The sequence below is a fragment of the Pseudophryne corroboree genome, chromosome 1 (genome assembly GCF_028390025.1).
Source record: "Pseudophryne corroboree isolate aPseCor3 chromosome 1, aPseCor3.hap2, whole genome shotgun sequence".
Classification (NCBI taxonomy): Eukaryota; Metazoa; Chordata; class Amphibia; order Anura; family Myobatrachidae; genus Pseudophryne; species Pseudophryne corroboree.
This window is the reverse complement of record NC_086444.1, coordinates 1,026,931,166-1,026,950,382: the sequence shown is the minus strand read 5'-3', so window position 1 is coordinate 1,026,950,382 and position 19,217 is coordinate 1,026,931,166. Positions and strand designations below refer to the sequence as shown.

General features: G+C 49.5%; 1 protein-coding gene across 1 annotated transcript; it reads left to right on the top strand.

The window, feature by feature from the left end:
• Nucleotides 1-242: 242 nt before the first annotated feature.
• Nucleotides 243-1,735, top strand: LOC134984214 (putative claudin-24). Its single transcript, XM_063949874.1, has one exon. The coding sequence runs from the start codon at nucleotides 275-277 to the stop codon at nucleotides 935-937; it is 663 nt and encodes a 220-aa protein (XP_063805944.1). The 5' UTR covers nucleotides 243-274; the 3' UTR covers nucleotides 938-1,735.
• Nucleotides 1,736-19,217: the final 17,482 nt, after the last annotated feature.

Genomic DNA, 19,217 nt, shown 5'->3' with positions numbered 1-19,217 from the left:
CATTGGGATATAATTTTACTCAGAAAATTGAAAGGTAACAGATCAAATGCTTATCATAAACTTAACTCATAGCTGCCAGGAATTCTTCTCCCCTCTATATGAAATACTATCTCTCGCTGGAACAAAACCTTGTTTCAAAGTCACTCAATGGTTAATGTCTAAAGCTTATATATCGTGTAGCCCAAAGCCAAGATTATTAGTTTGCTATCTGCTCCGAGACCAAGATAGCTGCTGGTGTTCACATTACTATACTGTCAAGGAATAACTAAAAAGTATGGTTCTGGCCAAAAGAACTTACATACAATTTGGAGGAACTTTGTTGTCTTTGGCAGGATGGATTCTGTCCTGTGTTACAACTTATGTACCTCTCTGGAAAAACTTAAATTTAGATTTAAATGAATTGGAAAACTGGACTATGGGACTGTGGCAGACTTGTGTCGTACAAGAGGAAGGAGGAATGCAATGCAAGGACTTTGATTCTTTCTTGGCTCTGTCATCCGAGCTCAGGATTTCGAGGATTTTAATGTGCTTATCTAATGGCTCTGGGATGCTCGGTCTCGTCATTTCCAGCCTTGGTTTGGACTGTGTAAAAATTGGAGCAGGAAACCTGGAGCTAAAGAACCGTCTCTTAATTCTAGGAGGGATAATGCTTTGGACATCAGGATTATCTGCCTTAGCCCCAGTCTCCTGGGTGGCTTATGACACAGTTCAGGAATTTTGGGATGAGTCCATTCCAGAGATTGTCCCAAGATGGGAGTTTGGTGAAGCGCTCTTTATGGGCTGGTTTGGAGGATTTTTCCTTCTCCTTGGTGGTTCACTCCTTGCTTCCTCCTATTGCTTCACACCCACTGATCCAACATCTATATGTTACAAACCTACAAAACATCATGAACAATGTCTACCTGGGGACTCCAAATATCCAGATCTGACTATCTGACAGCTAGGTGCATTTTCTAGCTGTGAAATTGAACCCTGAACATTGTTAAAATGGGTTTCTAATATTATTTCATTAAGAAAGTTGTTAATGTTTATCTTATTGAATACGCACTTGTGGTTTGAAGACCTAAATAAGTGGTGACATTGTTAGGCATTTTAGTCTTATAAAATACTTAAGAAGGAACCTACAGTGTCCATAAATTATCACAGCTCCTTTAGAGAACAATGCAAAGTCTTGAGGAAAAATTGGATCTACTGCAAGAATCCCAAGAACAAGCAAAACATGATTCCGATCTTGTGAAGTCCAGAAGGACGATACTGCCCAACAGGCAAGGCAATACAGTTTCTGTACATTACACTGGCATATTAGCTTAGTAATGGACACATCTAGAGTTCCTGATCCTCTCAGCAGTATTAGCTTATTGTCTGTTTAATCTTCAAGATTTTTTCTTTTTGTAACATACCTAATATGCAGATTTAGGGCTAACACGAAATATACACAGGTCATTACTGCATTAATTGTGCCGCTCATGTGTTAGCCAGCAAATCACCATCTTGTATAGTTTCTGTTTTACCAGTGAGAAGCACTGATGAAATGTCAATTTATGCAGCTCCAGTCTTCTGAAGACAATTACAGGTTGTATAATCCTGCTAAACACAGATGAGTCACTGTCAATAGGACTCAGACCCTGTCCATGTCTGACTCTTTACTGACTTTAAAGAACTTATTGTCTGGCCTTCTTCAAAGTAATGTGTCTGCAAGAATGTATGAAATAATTGGAAGAAAGATACTTTGTGATATTTTAGTAAAATGACAAACTTCCCAAAAAATGTTTAATGTGTGAAATGTTATTTTATTCAGTAATAAGGCTGGTTATCGTTCAGAAACAACCTTACTAATGAAGAGAACAATATATTTTGCTTTCATGGCACATTGGGCCTGATTCAGGTTCAGTTGGTGCTGTGAGGTTTCTGGAAAATTGTGCATGCTCAGGTCCCATATAGCTCATGTGCAGTATGGGTCCTGAGTCCTCTCACACAGTGACTGACAGTCTACAGCCATGTGGGGGCAGGGAGAGGGTGGTTATGGGCTCTGTTTCACAGAGGCATGTTGCCTCTATTTTGAGGGAGTGCCAAGGCTAGGGTCTCTATCTACAGATGGAGATTTCCTGGCCTCAGCGACGGAGCTACGGTGGCTGGTCTGTATAACCCTATGGTTGTTCACATGGTCGACGGTGTCAAGAGTGATCTAATGCTGCATTCTAGGATGCAGCAGTGGATCACACATGCATGCAGGAGGCGTCTATTTGTACGAGATGCCTCCTGCTGCATTAGCATATACAGTAATACCCCTTTCACATCGCACAAATAACCCAGTATCGACCCGGTATATTTCCGGGTCGACACGGGTTGCTGTGCGGTTTGAAAGGGCCCATGGTGAATTCCCGGGTCACGTGACCCAGTAATTCAACCCGGGATATAAGCAGTGTTATTCCTGGGTTGAATACCGGGTCAGGGGCAGTGTAAACGGGTTGCCTGGTCGATGCAAGGTGGGGCTTGGAGCTCATCTCCCAGCTCCACCCCTGCCGCTATTGCAACCTGACCCGGCATATTACCGGGTCGGGGAGCCAGCTCTTAGGGTCCAGAACCGGGTCCATTTCCAATTCCCGGGTGGGACCCGGCATTGGCGATGTGAAAGCGGTACAACAACATCGCTGTTGCTTCCAAGCAAGCAACAGCTTTGCTACCTATGATGGCACCTGAATCATTATATAACTATTATGCACTATATACTATTTTATTATTTTGATTAGTTATAAGCCCTGATCTGATTTGATGATAGCCAATTTAATAGAATTATAAATAAAAGACAATATGACATTTTTTTAAACTATGTATACAGTATTTACAAAGTAGGACAGCTCACAGGGGCAGTATGTGCATGTCTTACCCGGTTACACTCCATTCAAGATGGCATATGGTACAGTGGAAATATTTTGGAGTTACAGGTACATTTTAGTCTGACAGTACCAACATATGCATCCATGTGCCTAATGGGAAATTCACCACTGCATGCGGTGTGTAAGAAGGAAAGTGATCGCCAAAGCATGTGAGGTTGTGGAAAACTGGGAACCAGTGGGAGAAAATTATACAGGTGCAGTAGTGGGAGAATATGCTGTGTGTGAGGTGGGGAATGACAGGGAACCAGAGGAAGAGAATGATGCAGTGGATGAGGGAGTGATACAGGTGCAGCAGTGGGAGAACATGCTGTGTGAGGTGGGGAATGACAGGGAACCAGAGGAAGAGAATGATGCAGTGGATGAGGGAGTGATACAGGTGCAGCAGTGGGAGAATATGCTGTGTGTGAGGTGGGGAATGACAGGGAACCAGAGGAAGAGAATGATGCAGTGCATGAGGGAGTGATACAGGTGCAGCAGTGGGAGAACATGCTGTGTGTGAGGTGGGAATGACAGAGAACCAGAGGAAGAGAATGATGCAGTGGATGAGGGAGTGATACAGGTGCAGCAGTGGGAGAACATGCTGTGTGTGAGGTGATGAATGACAGAGAACCAGAGGAAGAGAATGATGCAGTGCATGAGGGAGTGATACAGGTGCAGCAGTGGGAGAACATGATGTGTGTGAGGTGAAGAATGACAGAGAACCAGAGGAAGAGAATGATGCAGTGGATGAGGGAGTGATACAGGTGCAGCAGTGGGAGAACATGCTGTGTGAGGTGGGGAATGACAGGGAACCAGAGGAAGAGAATGATGCAGTGGATGAGGGAGTGATACAGGTGCAGCAGTGGGAGAATATGCTGTGTGTGAGGTGGGGAATGACAGGGAACCAGAGGAAGAGAATGATGCAGTGCATGAGGGAGTGATACAGGTGCAGCAGTGGGAGAACATGCTGTGTGTGAGGTGATGAATGACAGAGAACCAGAGGAAGAGAATGATGCAGTGGATGAGGGAGTGATACAGGTGCAGCAGTGGGAGAACATGCTGTGTGAGGTGGGGAATGACAGGGAACCAGAGGAAGAGAATGATGCAGTGGATGAGGGAGTGATACAGGTGCAGCAGTGGGAGAATATGCTGTGTGTGAGGTGGGGAATGACAGGGAACCAGAGGAAGAGAATGATGCAGTGCATGAGGGAGTGATACAGGTGCAGCAGTGGGAGAACATGCTGTGTGTGAGGTGATGAATGACAGAGAACCAGAGGAAGAGAATGATGCAGTGGATGAGGGAGTGATACAGGTGCAGCAGTGGGAGAACATGCTGTGTGTGAGGTGGGGAATGACAGAGAACCAGAGGAAGAGAATGATGCAGTGGATGAGGGAGTGATACAGGTGCAGCAGTGGGAGAACATGCTGTGTGTGAGGTGATGAATGACAGAGAACCAGAGGAAGAGAATGATGCAGTGGATGAGGGAGTGATACAGGTGCAGCAGTGGGAGAATATGCTGTGTGTGAGGTGATGAATGACAGAGAACCAGAGGAAGAGAATGATGCAGTGGATGAGGGAGTGATACAGGTGCAGCAGTGGGAGAACATGTTGTGTGTGAGGTGGGAATGACAGAGAACCAGAGGAAGAGAATGATGCAGTGCATGAGGGAGTGATACAGGTGCAGCAGTGGGAGAACATGCTGTGTGTGAGGTGGGAATGACAGAGAACCAGAGGAAGAGAATGATGCAGTGGATGAGGGAGTGATACAGGTGCAGCAGTGGGAGAACATGCTGTGTGAGGTGGGGAATGACAGTGAACCAGAGGAAGAGAATGATGCAGTGGATGAGGGAGTGATACAGGTGCAGCAGTGGGAGAATATGCTGTGTGTGAGGTGGGGAATGACAGGGAACCAGAGGAAGAGAATGATGCAGTGCATGAGGGAGTGATACAGGTGCAGCAGTGGGAGAACATGCTGTGTGTGAGGTGATGATTGACAGAGAACCAGAGGAAGAGAATGATGCAGTGGATGAGGGAGTGATACAGGTGCAGCAGTGGGAGAACATGCTGTGTGTGAGGTGGGGAATGACAGAACCAGAGGAAGAGAATGATGCAGTGGATGAGGGAGTGATACAGGTGCAGCAGTGGGAGTACATGCTGTGTGTGAGGTGATGAATGACAGAGAACCAGAGGAAGAGAATGATGCAGTGGATGAGGGAGTGATACAGGTGCAGCAGTGGGAGAACATGCTGTGTGTGAGGTGATGAATGACAGAGAACCAGAGGAAGAGAATGATGCAGTGGATGAGAGAGTGATACAGGTGCAGCAGTGGGAGAACATGCTGTGTGTGAGGTGGGGAATGACAGAGAACCAGAGGAAGAGAATGATGCAGTGGATGAGGGAGTGATACAGGTGCAGGAGTGGGAGAACATGCTGTGTGTGAGGTGATGAATGACAGAGAACCAGAGGTAGAGAATGATGCAGTGGATGAGGGAGTGATACAGGTGCAGCAGTGGGAGAACATGCTGTGTGTGAGGTGATGAATGAGAGAGAACCAGAGGAAGAGAATGATGCAGTGGATGAGGGAGTGATACAGGTGCAGCAGTGGGAGAACATGCTGTGTGTGAGGTGATGAATGACAGAGAACCAGAGGAAGAGAATGATGCAGTGGATGAGGGAGTGATACAGGTGCAGCAGTGGGAGAATATGCTGTGTGTGAGGTGGGGAATGACAGGGAACCAGAGGAAGAGAATGATGCAGTGGATGAGGGAGTGATACAGGTGCAGCAGTGGGAGAACATGCTGTGTGAGGTGGGGAATGACAGAGAACCAGGGGAAGAGAATGATGCAGTGGATGAGGGAGTGATACAGGTGCAGCAGTGGGAGAACATGCTGTGTGAGGTGAGGAATGACAGGGAACCAGAGGAAGAGAATGATGCAGTGGATGAGGGAGTGATACAGGTGCAGCAGTGGGAGAACATGCTGTGTGAGGTGGGGAATGACAGGGAACCAGAGGAAGAGAATGATGCAGTGGATGAGGGAGTGATACAGGTGCAGCAGTGGGAGAACATGCTGTGTGTGAGGTGGGGAATGACAGAGAACCAGAGGAAGAGAATGATGCAGTGGATGAGGGAGTGATACAGGTGCAGCAGTGGGAGAACATGCTGTGTGTGAGGTGATGAATGACAGAGAACCAGAGGAAGAGAATGATGCAGTGGATGAGGGAGTGATACAGGTGCAGCAGTGGGAGAACATGCTGTGTGTGAGGTGGGATTGACAGAGAACCAGAGGAAGAGAATGATGCAGTGGATGAGGGAGTGATACAGGTGCAGCAGTGGGAGAACATGCTGTGTGAGGTGAGGAATGACAGGGAACCAGAGGAAGAGAATGATGCAGTGGATGAGGGAGTGATACAGGTGCAGCAGTGGGAGAACATGCTGTGTGAGGTGGGGAATGACAGGGAACCAGAGGAAGAGAATGATGCAGTGGATGAGGGAGTGATACAGGTGCAGCAGTGGGAGAACATGCTGTGTGTGAGGTGGGGAATGACAGAGAACCAGAGGAAGAGAATGATGCAGTGGATGAGGGAGTGATACAGGTGCAGCAGTGGGAGAACATGCTGTGTGTGAGGTGATGAATGACAGAGAACCAGAGGAAGAGAATGATGCAGTGGATGAGGGAGTGATACAGGTGCAGCAGTGGGAGAACATGCTGTGTGTGAGGTGATGAATGACAGAGAACCAGAGGAAGAGAATGATGCAGTGGATGAGAGAGTGATACAGGTGCAGCAGTGGGAGAACATGCTGTGTGTGAGGTGGTGAATGACAGAGAACCAGAGGAAGAGAATGATGCAGTGGATGAGGGAGTGATACAGGTGCAGCAGTGGGAGAACATGCTGTGTGTGAGGTGGGGAATGACAGGGAACCAGAGGAAGAGAATGATGCAGTGGATGAGGGAGTTATACAGGTGCAGCAGTGGGAGAACATGCTGTGTGTGAGGTGGGAATGACAGAGAACCAGAGGAAGAGAATGATGCAGTGGATGAGGGAGTGATACAGGTGCAGCAGTGGGAGAACATGCTGTGTGTGAGGTGGGAATGACAGAGAACCAGAGGAAGAGAATGATGCAGTGGATGAGGGAGTGATACAGGTGCAGCAGTGGGAGAACATGCTGTGTGAGGTGGGGAATGACAGAGAACCAGGGGAAGAGAATGATGCAGTGGATGAGGGAGTGATACAGGTGCAGCAGTGGGAGAACATGCTGTGTGAGGTGATGAATGACAGGGAACCAGAGGAAGAGAATGATGCAGTGGATGAGGGAGTGATACAGGTGCAGCAGTGGGAGAACATGTTGTGTGTGAGGTGGGGAATGACAGAGAACCAGAGGAAGAGAATGATGCAGTGGATGAGGGAGTGATACAGGTGCAGCAGTGGGAGAACATGCTGTGTGTGAGGTGATGAATGACAGAGAACCAGAGGAAGAGAATGATGCAGTGGATGAGGTAGTGATACAGGTGCAGCAGTGGGAGAACATGCTGTGTGTGAGGTGGGAATGACAGAGAACCAGAGGAAGAGAATGATGCAGTGGATGAGGGAGTGATACAGGTGCAGCAGTGGGAGAACATGCTGTGTGAGGTGAGGAATGACAGGGAACCAGAGGAAGAGAATGATGCAGTGGATGAGGGAGTGATACAGGTGCAGCAGTGGGAGAACATGCTGTGTGAGGTGGGGAATGACAGGGAACCAGAGGAAGAGAATGATGCAGTGGATGAGGGAGTGATACAGGTGCAGCAGTGGGAGAACATGCTGTGTGTGAGGTGGGGAATGACAGAGAACCAGAGGAAGAGAATGATGCAGTGGATGAGGGAGTGATACAGGTGCAGCAGTGGGAGAATATGCTGTGTGTGAGGTGATGAATGACAGAGAACCAGAGGAAGAGAATGATGCAGTGGATGAGGGAGTGATACAGGTGCAGCAGTGGGAGAACATGCTGTGTGTGAGGTGATGAATGACAGAGAACCAGAGGAAGAGAATGATGCAGTGGATGAGAGAGTGATACAGGTGCAGCAGTGGGAGAACATGCTGTGTGTGAGGTGGGGAATGACAGGGAACCAGAGGAAGAGAATGATGCAGTGGATGAGGGAGTTATACAGGTGCAGCAGTGGGAGAACATGCTGTGTGTGAGGTGGGAATGACAGAGAACCAGAGGAAGAGAATGATGCAGTGGATGAGGGAGTGATACAGGTGCAGCAGTGGGAGAACATGCTGTGTGAGGTGGGGAATGACAGGGAACCAGAGGAAGAGAATGATGCAGTGGATGAGGGAGTGATACAGGTGCAGCAGTGGGAGAACATGCTGTGTGTGAGGTGGGGAATGACAGAGAACCAGAGGAAGAGAATGATGCAGTGGATGAGGGAGTGATACAGGTGCAGCAGTGGGAGAACATGCTGTGTGTGAGGTGATGAATGACAGAGAACCAGAGGAAGAGAATGATGCAGTGGATGAGGGAGTGATACAGGTGCAGCAGTGGGAGAACATGCTGTGTGTGAGGTGATGAATGACAGAGAACCAGAGGAAGAGAATGATGCAGTGGATGAGAGAGTGATACAGGTGCAGCAGTGGGAGAACATGCTGTGTGTGAGGTGGTGAATGACAGAGAACCAGAGGAAGAGAATGATGCAGTGGATGAGGGAGTGATACAGGTGCAGCAGTGGGAGAACATGCTGTGTGTGAGGTGGGGAATGACAGGGAACCAGAGGAAGAGAATGATGCAGTGGATGAGGGAGTTATACAGGTGCAGCAGTGGGAGAACATGCTGTGTGTGAGGTGGGAATGACAGAGAACCAGAGGAAGAGAATGATGCAGTGGATGAGGGAGTGATACAGGTGCAGCAGTGGGAGAACATGCTGTGTGTGAGGTGGGAATGACAGAGAACCAGAGGAAGAGAATGATGCAGTGGATGAGGGAGTGATACAGGTGCAGCAGTGGGAGAACATGCTGTGTGAGGTGGGGAATGACAGAGAACCAGGGGAAGAGAATGATGCAGTGGATGAGGGAGTGATACAGGTGCAGCAGTGGGAGAACATGCTGTGTGAGGTGATGAATGACAGGGAACCAGAGGAAGAGAATGATGCAGTGGATGAGGGAGTGATACAGGTGCAGCAGTGGGAGAACATGCTGTGTGAGGTGGGGAATGACAGGGAACCAGAGGAAGAGAATGATGCAGTGGATGAGGGAGTGATACAGGTGCAGCAGTGGGAGAACATGTTGTGTGTGAGGTGGGGAATGACAGAGAACCAGAGGAAGAGAATGATGCAGTGGATGAGGGAGTGATACAGGTGCAGCAGTGGGAGAACATGCTGTGTGTGAGGTGATGAATGACAGAGAACCAGAGGAAGAGAATGATGCAGTGGATGAGGGAGTGATACAGGTGCAGCAGTGGGAGAACATGCTGTGTGTGAGGTGGGAATGACAGAGAACCAGAGGAAGAGAATGATGCAGTGGATGAGGGAGTGATACAGGTGCAGCAGTGGGAGAACATGCTGTGTGAGGTGAGGAATGACAGGGAACCAGAGGAAGAGAATGATGCAGTGGATGAGGGAGTGATACAGGTGCAGCAGTGGGAGAACATGCTGTGTGAGGTGGGGAATGACAGGGAACCAGAGGAAGAGAATGATGCAGTGGATGAGGGAGTGATACAGGTGCAGCAGTGGGAGAACATGCTGTGTGTGAGGTGGGGAATGACAGAGAACCAGAGGAAGAGAATGATGCAGTGGATGAGGGAGTGATACAGGTGCAGCAGTGGGAGAACATGCTGTGTGTGAGGTGATGAATGACAGAGAACCAGAGGAAGAGAATGATGCAGTGGATGAGGGAGTGATACAGGTGCAGCAGTGGGAGAACATGCTGTGTGTGAGGTGATGAATGACAGAGAACCAGAGGAAGAGAATGATGCAGTGGATGAGAGAGTGATACAGGTGCAGCAGTGGGAGAACATGCTGTGTGTGAGGTGGGGAATGACAGAGAACCAGAGGAAGAGAATGATGCAGTGGATGAGGGAGTGATACAGGTGCAGCAGTGGGAGAACATGCTGTTTGTGTTGTGGGAATGACAGAGAACCAGAGGAAGAGAATGATGCAGTGGATGAAGGAGTGATACAGGTGCAGCAGTGGGAGAACATGCTGTGTGAGGTGATGAATGACAGAGAACCAGAGGAAGAGAATGATGCAGTGGATGAGGGAGTGATACAGGTGCAGCAGTGGGAGAATATGCTGTGTGTGAGGTGATGAATGACAGAGAACCAGAGGAAGAGAATGATGCAGTGGATGAGGGAGTGATACAGGTGCAGCAGTGGGAGAACATGCTGTGTGAGGTGGGGAATGACAGAGAACCAGGGGAAGAGAATGATGCAGTGGATGAGGGAGTGATACAGGTGCAGCAGTGGGAGAACATGCTGTGTGAGGTGAGGAATGACAGGGAACCAGAGGAAGAGAATGATGCAGTGGATGAGGGAGTGATACAGGTGCAGCAGTGGGAGAACATGCTGTGTGAGGTGGGGAATGACAGGGAACCAGAGGAAGAGAATGATGCAGTGGACGAGGGAGTGATACAGGTGCAGCAGTGGGAGAACATGCTGTGTGTGAGGTGGGGAATGACAGAGAACCAGAGGAAGAGAATGATGCAGTGGATGAGTGAGTGATACAGGTGCAGCAGTGGGAGAACATGCTGTGTGTGAGGTGATGAATGACAGAGAACCAGAGGAAGAGAATGATGCAGTGGATGAGGGAGTGATACAGGTGCAGCAGTGGGAGAACATGCTGTGTGAGGTGAGGAATGACAGGGAACCAGAGGAAGAGAATGATGCAGTGGATGAGGGAGTGATACAGGTGCAGCAGTGGGAGAACATGCTGTGTGAGGTGGGGAATGACAGGGAACCAGAGGAAGAGAATGATGCAGTGGATGAGGGAGTGATACAGGTGCAGCAGTGGGACAACATGCTGTGTGTGAGGTGGGGAATGACAGAGAACCAGAGGAAGAGAATGATGCAGTGGATGAGGGAGTGATACAGGTGCAGCAGTGGGAGAACATGCTGTGTGTGAGGTGATGAATGACAGAGAACCAGAGGAAGAGAATGATGCAGTGGATGATGGAGTGATACAGGTGCAGCAGTGGGAGAACATGCTGTGTGTGAGGTGATGAATGACAGAGAACCAGAGGAAGAGAATGATGCAGTGGATGAGAGAGTGATACAGGTGCAGCAGTGGGAGAACATGCTGTGTGTGAGGTGGGGAATGACAGAGAACCAGAGGAAGAGAATGATGCAGTGGATGAGGGAGTGATACAGGTGCAGCAGTGGGAGAACATGCTGTGTGTGAGGTAGGGAATGACAGGGAACCAGAGGAAGAGAATGATGCAGTGGATGAGGGAGTGATACAGGTGCAGCAGTGGGAGAACATGCTGTGTGTGAGGTGGGAATGACAGAGAACCAGAGGAAGAGAATGATGCAGTGCATGAGGGAGTGATACAGGTGCAGCAGTGGGAGAACATGCTGTGTGTGAGGTGGGAATGACAGAGAACCAGAGGAAGAGAATGATGCAGTGGATGAGGGAGTGATACAGGTGCAGCAGTGGGAGAACATGCTGTGTGAGGTGGGGAATGACAGAGAACCAGGGGAAGAGAATGATGCAGTGGATGAGGGAGTGATACAGGTGCAGCAGTGGGAGAACATGCTGTGTGAGGTGAGGAATGACAGGGAACCAGAGGAAGAGAATGATGCAGTGGATGAGGGAGTGATACAGGTGCAGCAGTGGGAGAACATGCTGTGTGTGAGGTGGGAATGACAGAGAACCAGAGGAAGAGAATGATGCAGTGGATGAGGGAGTGATACAGGTGCAGCAGTGGGAGAACATGCTGTGTGAGGTGATGAATGACAGAGAACCAGAGGAAGAGAATGATGCAGTGGATGAGAGAGTGATACAGGTGCAGTAGTGGGAGAATATGCTGTGTGTGAGGTGGGAATGACAGAGAACCAGAGGAAGAGAATGATGCAGTGGATGAGGGAGTGATACAGGTGCAGCAGTGGGAGAACATGCTGTGTGTGAGGTGATGAATGACAGAGAACCAGAGGAAGAGAATGATGCAGTGGATGAGGGAGTGATACAGGTGCAGCAGTGGGAGAACATGCTGTGTGTGAGATGGGGAATGACAGGGAACCAGAGGAAGAGAATGATGCAGTGGATGAGGGAGTGATACAGGTGCAGCAGTGGGAGAACATGCTGTGTGTGAGGTGGGAATGACAGAGAACCAGAGGAAGAGAATGATGCAGTGGATGAGGGAGTGATACAGGTGCAGCAGTGGGAGAACATGCTGTGTGTGAGGTGATGAATGACAGAGAACCAGAGGAAGAGAATGATGCAGTGGATGAGAGAGTGATACAGGTGCAGCAGTGGGAGAACATGCTGTGTGTGAGGTGGGGAATGACAGAGAACCAGAGGAAGAGAATGATGCAGTGGATGAGGGAGTGATACAGGTGCAGCAGTGGGAGAACATGCTGTGTGTGAGGTAGGGAATGACAGGGAACCAGAGGAAGAGAATGATGCAGTGGATGAAGGAGTGATACAGGTGCAGCAGTGGGAGAACATGCTGTGTGTGAGGTGATGAATGACAGAAAAGCTGAGGAAGAGAATGTTTCAGTGGATGAGGGAGTGATACGCGATCAGTATGAAATGCCGGGGGGGGGGGGGGGGGGGGCGGGATCCCGGCTGTCATGATCCCGACAGTGGGATCCCGTCCGCCATAATGCCGGCAGCGGGGCGAGCGCTAGAAAGTTTGCTCGAGTCACCATGCTGCAGGCATGGTGGCTCGCTGCACTTGCCACAAGTTCTATTTTCCCTCTATAGGTGTCGTGGACATCCACAGAGGGAGAATAGACTGTGGCACCAGTATTCCGGCAGCGGCATTTCACAGATAGTCAGGATTTTGGTGTCTGCATTGTGACTGCCGGGATCCTGACTAGCGGTATTTTACAGGTGCAGCAGTGGGAGAATATGCTGTGTGTGAGGTGGTGAATAACGGAACTAGCGGAAGAGAATGATGCAGTGAATGAGGGAGTGATACAGGTGCAGCAGTGGGAGCCATGCTGTGTGTGAGGTGGTGAATGATGAAGCACCTGAGAGAATAATGTAGTGATGAGGGAATGATACAGGTGCAGCAATTGGAGAACATGCTGTATATGAGGTGGTGAATGATGAAGCACCTGAGAGAGTGGGGTTGGGCTTCAAATGCCAGCGGTCAGAACACCAACCGTGGCATCCCAATAATCAGAATACCGACAGGGGAATGTAAGTATACTTACCTTCCACCATTTGCCCCCTAACCCTCCCTTCTAGCAGCCGAAACCAAACCCTCCCAACCCCGCAGCCTAACCCTCCCCGGTGGTGCCTAAACCTAACCCCCTCTCCGAAGCCTAAACCTAACCCTCCCTACCCCCGTAGCCTAACACTATCCCTCCCTGGGGGTGCCTAAACCTAAACCCCCCTCCCTACAGACTAAACCTTATGCCCTATGGCCGCCTCCTGCGGGCTAGCGGATGCTCATTTGGGATCCTGCCGGTCGGGCTGGTGACCCTAGTTTACATGACGTTGTGTGCATTTCGAGTAGTGTCGGGTTTCCAGCGTCGGGATTCTGAGAGAATGATGCAGTGGATGAGGGAGTGATACAGGCGCAGCAGTGGGAGGGCATGCTGTATGTGACGTAGTGAATGACAGGGAACCAGAGGGAGAGAATGAGGCAGTGAAAGAGGAAGAGAAGAAGATGCAGCAGTGGGAGAACATACTGTGTGTGAGGTGGTGAATGACAGGAAAGCAGAGAAAAAGAATGATGTAGTGAATGAGGGAATGATACAGGCGCAGCAGTGGGAGAACATACTGTGTGTGAGGTGGTGAATTACAGGAAAGCAGAGAAAGAGGATGACGTAGTGAATGAGGGAATGATACAGTTGCAGCAGTGGGAGGGCATGCTGTATGTAAGGTGCTGAATGACACCGAACCAGAGAAAGATAATGAGGCAGTGAAAGAGGAAGAGAAGCAGATGCAGCAGTGGGAGAACATACTGTGTGTGAGGTGGTTTATGACAGGAAAGCAGAGAAAGAGAATGATGCAGTGAATGAGAGGGAGTGATACAGGAGCAGCAGTGGGAGGCATGCTGTGTGTGAGGTGGTGAATGATGGAGCACCTGAGAGAAGTATGTAGTGAATGAGGGAGTGATACAGGTGCAGCAGTGGGAAGCATGCTGTATGTGAGGTTGTAAATAATAGAGCACCTGAGAGAATGATGCAGTGGATGAGGGAGTGATACAGGAGCAGCAATTGGAGAACATGCTGTATGTGAGATGGTGAATGATGGAGCACCTGAGAAAATGATGCAGTGGATGATGGCGTGATACAGGTGCAGCAGTGAGAGGCATGCTGTGTGTGAGGAGGTGAATGATGGAGCACCTGAGGGAATGATGCAGTGAATGAGGGAGTGATACAGGTGCAGCAGTGGGAAGCATGCTGTATGTGAGGTTGTAAATAATAGAGCACCTGAGAGAATGATGCAGTGGATGAGGGAGTGATATAGAGATGAGCGCCTGAAATTTTTCGGGTTTTGTGTTTTGGTTTTGGGTTCGGTTCCGCGGCCGTGTTTTGGGTTCGAACGCGTTTTGGCAAAACCTCACCGAATTTTTTTTGTCGGATTCGGGTGTGTTTTGGATTCGGGTGTTTTTTTCCAAAAACACTAAAAAACAGCTTAAATCATAGAATTTGGGGGTCATTTTGATCCCAAAGTATTATTAACCTCAAAAACCATAATTTACACTCATTTTCAGTCTATTCTGAATACCTCACACCTCACAATATTATTTTTAGTCCTAAAATTTGCACCGAGGTCGCTGTGTGAGTAAGATAAGCGACCCTAGTGGCCGACACAAACACCGGGCCCATCTAGGAGTGGCACTGCAGTGTCACGCAGGATGTCCCTTCCAAAAAACCCTCCCCAAACAGCACATGACGCAAAGAAAAAAAGAGGCGCAATGAGGTAGCTGTGTGAGTAAGATTAGCGACCCTAGTGGCCGACACAAACACCGGGCCCATCTAGGAGTGGCACTGCAGTGTCACGCAGGATGGCCCTTCCAAAAAACCCTCCCCAAACAGCACATGACGCAAAGAAAAAAAGAGGCGCAATGAGGTAGCTGTGTGAGTAAGATTAGCGACCCTAGTGGCCGACACAAACACCGGGCCCATCTAGGAGTGGCACTGCAGTGTCACGCAGGATGGCCCTTCCAAAAAACCCTCCCCAAACAGCACATGACGCAAAGAAAAAAAGAGGCGCAATGAGGTAGCTGACTGTGTGAGTAAGATTAGCGACCCTAGTGGCCGACACAAACACCGGGCCCATCTAGGAGTGGCACTGCAGTGTCACGCAGGATGTCCCTTCCAAAAAACCCTCCCCAAACAGCACATGACGCAAAGAAAAAAAGAGGCGCAATGAGGTAGCTGTGTGAGTAAGATTAGCGACCCTAGTGGCCGACACAAACACCGGGCCCATCTAGGAGTGGCACTGCAGTGTCACGCAGGATGGCCCTTCCAAAAAACCCTCCCCAAACAGCACATGACGCAAAGAAAAAAAGAGGCGCAATGAGGTAGCTGTGTGAGTAAGATTAGCGACCCTAGTGGCCGACACAAACACCGGGCCCATCTAGGAGTGGCACTGCAGTGTCACGCAGGATGGCCCTTCCAAAAAACCCTCCCCAAACAGCACATGACGCAAAGAAAAAAAGAGGCGCAATGAGGTAGCTGACTGTGTGAGTAAGATTAGCGACCCTAGTGGCCGACACAAACACCGGGCCCATCTAGGAGTGGCACTGCAGTGTCACGCAGGATGTCCCTTCCAAAAAACCCTCCCCAAACAGCACATGACGCAAAGAAAAAAAGAGGCGCAATGAGGTAGCTGTGTGAGTAAGATTAGCGACCCTAGTGGCCGACACAAACACCGGGCCCATAGGATGGCCCTTCCAAAAAACCCTCCCCAAACAGCACATGACGCAAAGAAAAAAAGAGGCGCAATGAGGTAGCTGACTGTGTGAGTAAGATTAGCGACCCTAGTGGCCGACACAAACACCGGGCCCATCTAGGAGTGGCACTGCAGTGTCACGCAGGATGTCCCTTCCAAAAAACCCTCCCCAATCAGCACATGATGCAAAGAAAAAGAAAAGAAAAAAGAGGTGCAAGATGGAATTGTCCTTGGGCCCTCCCACCCACCCTTATGTTGTATAAACAAAACAGGACATGCACACTTTAACCAACCCATCATTTCAGTGACAGGGTCTGCCACACGACTGTGACTGATATGACGGGTTGGTTTGGACCCCCCCCAAAAAAGAAGCAATTAATCTCTCCTTGCACAAACTGGCTCTACAGAGGCAAGATGTCCACCTCATCTTCACCCTCCGATATATCACCGTGTACATCCCCCTCCTCACAGATTATCAATTCGTCCCCACTGGAATCCACCATCTCAGCTCCCTGTGTACTTTGTGGAGGCAATTGCTGCTGGTCAATGTCTCCGCGGAGGAATTGATTATAATTCATTTTAATGAACATCATCTTCTCCACATTTTCTGGATGTAACCTCGTACGCCGATTGCTGACAAGGTGAGCGGCGGCACTAAACACTCTTTCGGAGTACACACTTGTGGGAGGGCAACTTAGGTAGAATAAAGCCAGTTTGTGCAAGGGCCTCCAAATTGCCTCTTTTTCCTGCCAGTATAAGTACGGACTGTGTGACGTGCCTACTTGGATGCGGTCACTCATATAATCCTCCACCATTCTATCAATGTTGAGAGAATCATATGCAGTGACAGTAGACGACATGTCCGTAATCGTTGTCAGGTCCTTCAGTCCGGACCAGATGTCAGCATCAGCAGTCGCTCCAGACTGCCCTGCATCACCGCCAGCGGGTGGGCTCGGAATTCTGAGCCTTTTCCTCGCACCCCCAGTTGCGGGAGAATGTGAAGGAGGAGATGTTGACAGGTCGCGTTCCGCTTGACTTGACAATTTTGTCACCAGCAGGTCTTTCAACCCCAGCAGACCTGTGTCTGCCGGAAAGAGAGATCCAAGGTAGGCTTTAAATCTAGGATCGAGCACGGTGGCCAAAATGTAGTGCTCTGATTTCAACAGATTGACCACCCGTGAATCCTTGTTAAGCGAATTAAGGGCTGCATCCACAAGTCCCACATGCCTAGCGGAATCGCTCCCTTTTAGCTCCTTCTTCAATGCCTCCAGCTTCTTCTGCAAAAGCCTGATGAGGGGAATGACCTGACTCAGGCTGGCAGTGTCTGAACTGACTTCACGTGTGGCAAGTTCAAAGGGCATCAGAACCTTGCACAACGTTGAAATCATTCTCCACTGCACTTGAGACAGGTGCATTCCACCTACTATATCGTGCTCAATTGTATAGGCTTGAATGGCCTTTTGCTGCTCCTCCAACCTCTGAAGCATATAGAGGGTTGAATTCCACCTCGTTACCACTTCTTGCTTCAGATGATGGCAGGGCAGGTTCAGTAGTTTTTGGTGGTGCTCCAGTCTTCTGTACGTGGTGCCTGTACGCCGAAAGTGTCCCGCAATTTTTCTGGCCACCGACAGCATCTCTTGCACGCCCCTGTCGTTTTTAAAAAAATTCTGCACCACCAAATTCAAGGTATGTGCAAAACATGGGACGTGCTGGAATTTGCCCATATTTAATGCACACACAATATTGCTGGCGTTGTCCGATGCCACAAATCCACAGGAGAGTCCAATTGGGGTAAGCCATTCCGCGATGATCTTCCTCAGTTGCCGTAAGAGGTTTTCAGCTGTGTGCGTATTCTGGAAAGCGGTGATACAAAGCGTAGCCTGCCTAGGAAAGAGTTGGCGTTTGCAAGATGCTGCTACTGGTGCCGCCGCTGCTGTTCTTGCGGCGGGAGTCCATACATCTACCCAGTGGGCTGTCACAGTCATATAGTCCTGACCCTGCCCTGCTCCACTTGTCCACATGTCCGTGGTTAAGTGGACATTGGGTACAACTGCATTTTTTAGGACACTGGTGAGTCTTTTTCTGACGTCCGTGTACATTCTCGGTATCGCCTGCCTAGAGAAGTGGAACCTAGATGGTATTTGGTAACGGGGGCACACTGCCTCAATAAATTGTCTAGTTCCCTGTGAACTAACGGCGGATACCGGACGCACGTCTAACACCAACATAGTTGTCAAGGACTCAGTTATCCGCTTTGCAGTAGGATGACTGCTGTGATATTTCATCTTCCTCGCAAAGGACTGTTGAACAGTCAATTGCTTACTGGAAGTAGTACAAGTGGGCTTACGACTTCCCCTCTGGGATGACCATCGACTCCCAGCGGCAACAACAGCAGCGCCAGCAGCAGTAGGCGTTACACGCAAGGATGCATCGGAGGAATCCCAGGCAGGAGAGGACTCGTCAGAATTGCCAGTGACATGGCCTGCAGGACTATTGGCATTCCTGGGGAAGGAGGAAATTGACACTGAGGGAGTTGGTGGGGTGGTTTGCGTGAGCTTGGTTACAAGAGGAAGGGATTTACTGGTCAGTGGACTGCTTCCGCTGTCACCCAAAGTTTTTGAACTTGTCACTGACTTATTATGAATGCGCTGCAGGTGACGTATAAGGGAGGATGTTCCGAGGTGGTTAACGTCCTTACCCCTACTTATTACAGCTTGACAAAGGGAACACACGGCTTGACACCTGTTGTCCGCATTTCTGGTGAAATACCTCCACACCGAAGAGCTGATTTTTTGGGTATTTTCACCTGGCATGTCAACGGCCATATTCCTCCCACGGACAACAGGTGTCTCCCCGGGTGCCTGACTTAAACAAACCACCTCACCATCAGAATCCTCCTGGTCAATTTCCTCCCCAGCGCCAGCAACACCCATATCCTCCTCATCCTGGTGTACTTCAACACTGACATCTTCAATCTGACTATCAGGAACTGGACTGCGGGTGCTCCTTCCAGCACTTGCAGGGGGCGTGCAAATGGTGGAAGGCGCATGCTCTTCACGTCCAGTGTTGGGAAGGTCAGGCATCGCAACCGACACAATTGGACTCTCCTTGTGGATTTGGGATTTCAAAGAACGCACAGTTCTTTGCGGTGCTTTTGCCAGCTTGAGTCTTTTCAGTTTTCTAGCGAGAGGCTGAGTGCTTCCATCCTCATGTGAAGCTGAACCACTAGCCATGAACATAGGCCAGGGCCTCAGCCGTTCCTTGCCACTCCGTGTGGTAAATGGCATATTGGCAAGT

Coding starts and splice junctions, on each gene's coding strand:
- LOC134984214 (XM_063949874.1), top strand. CDS start 275: ATGGTTCTGGCCAAAAGAACTTACATACAATTTGGAGGAACTTTGTTG.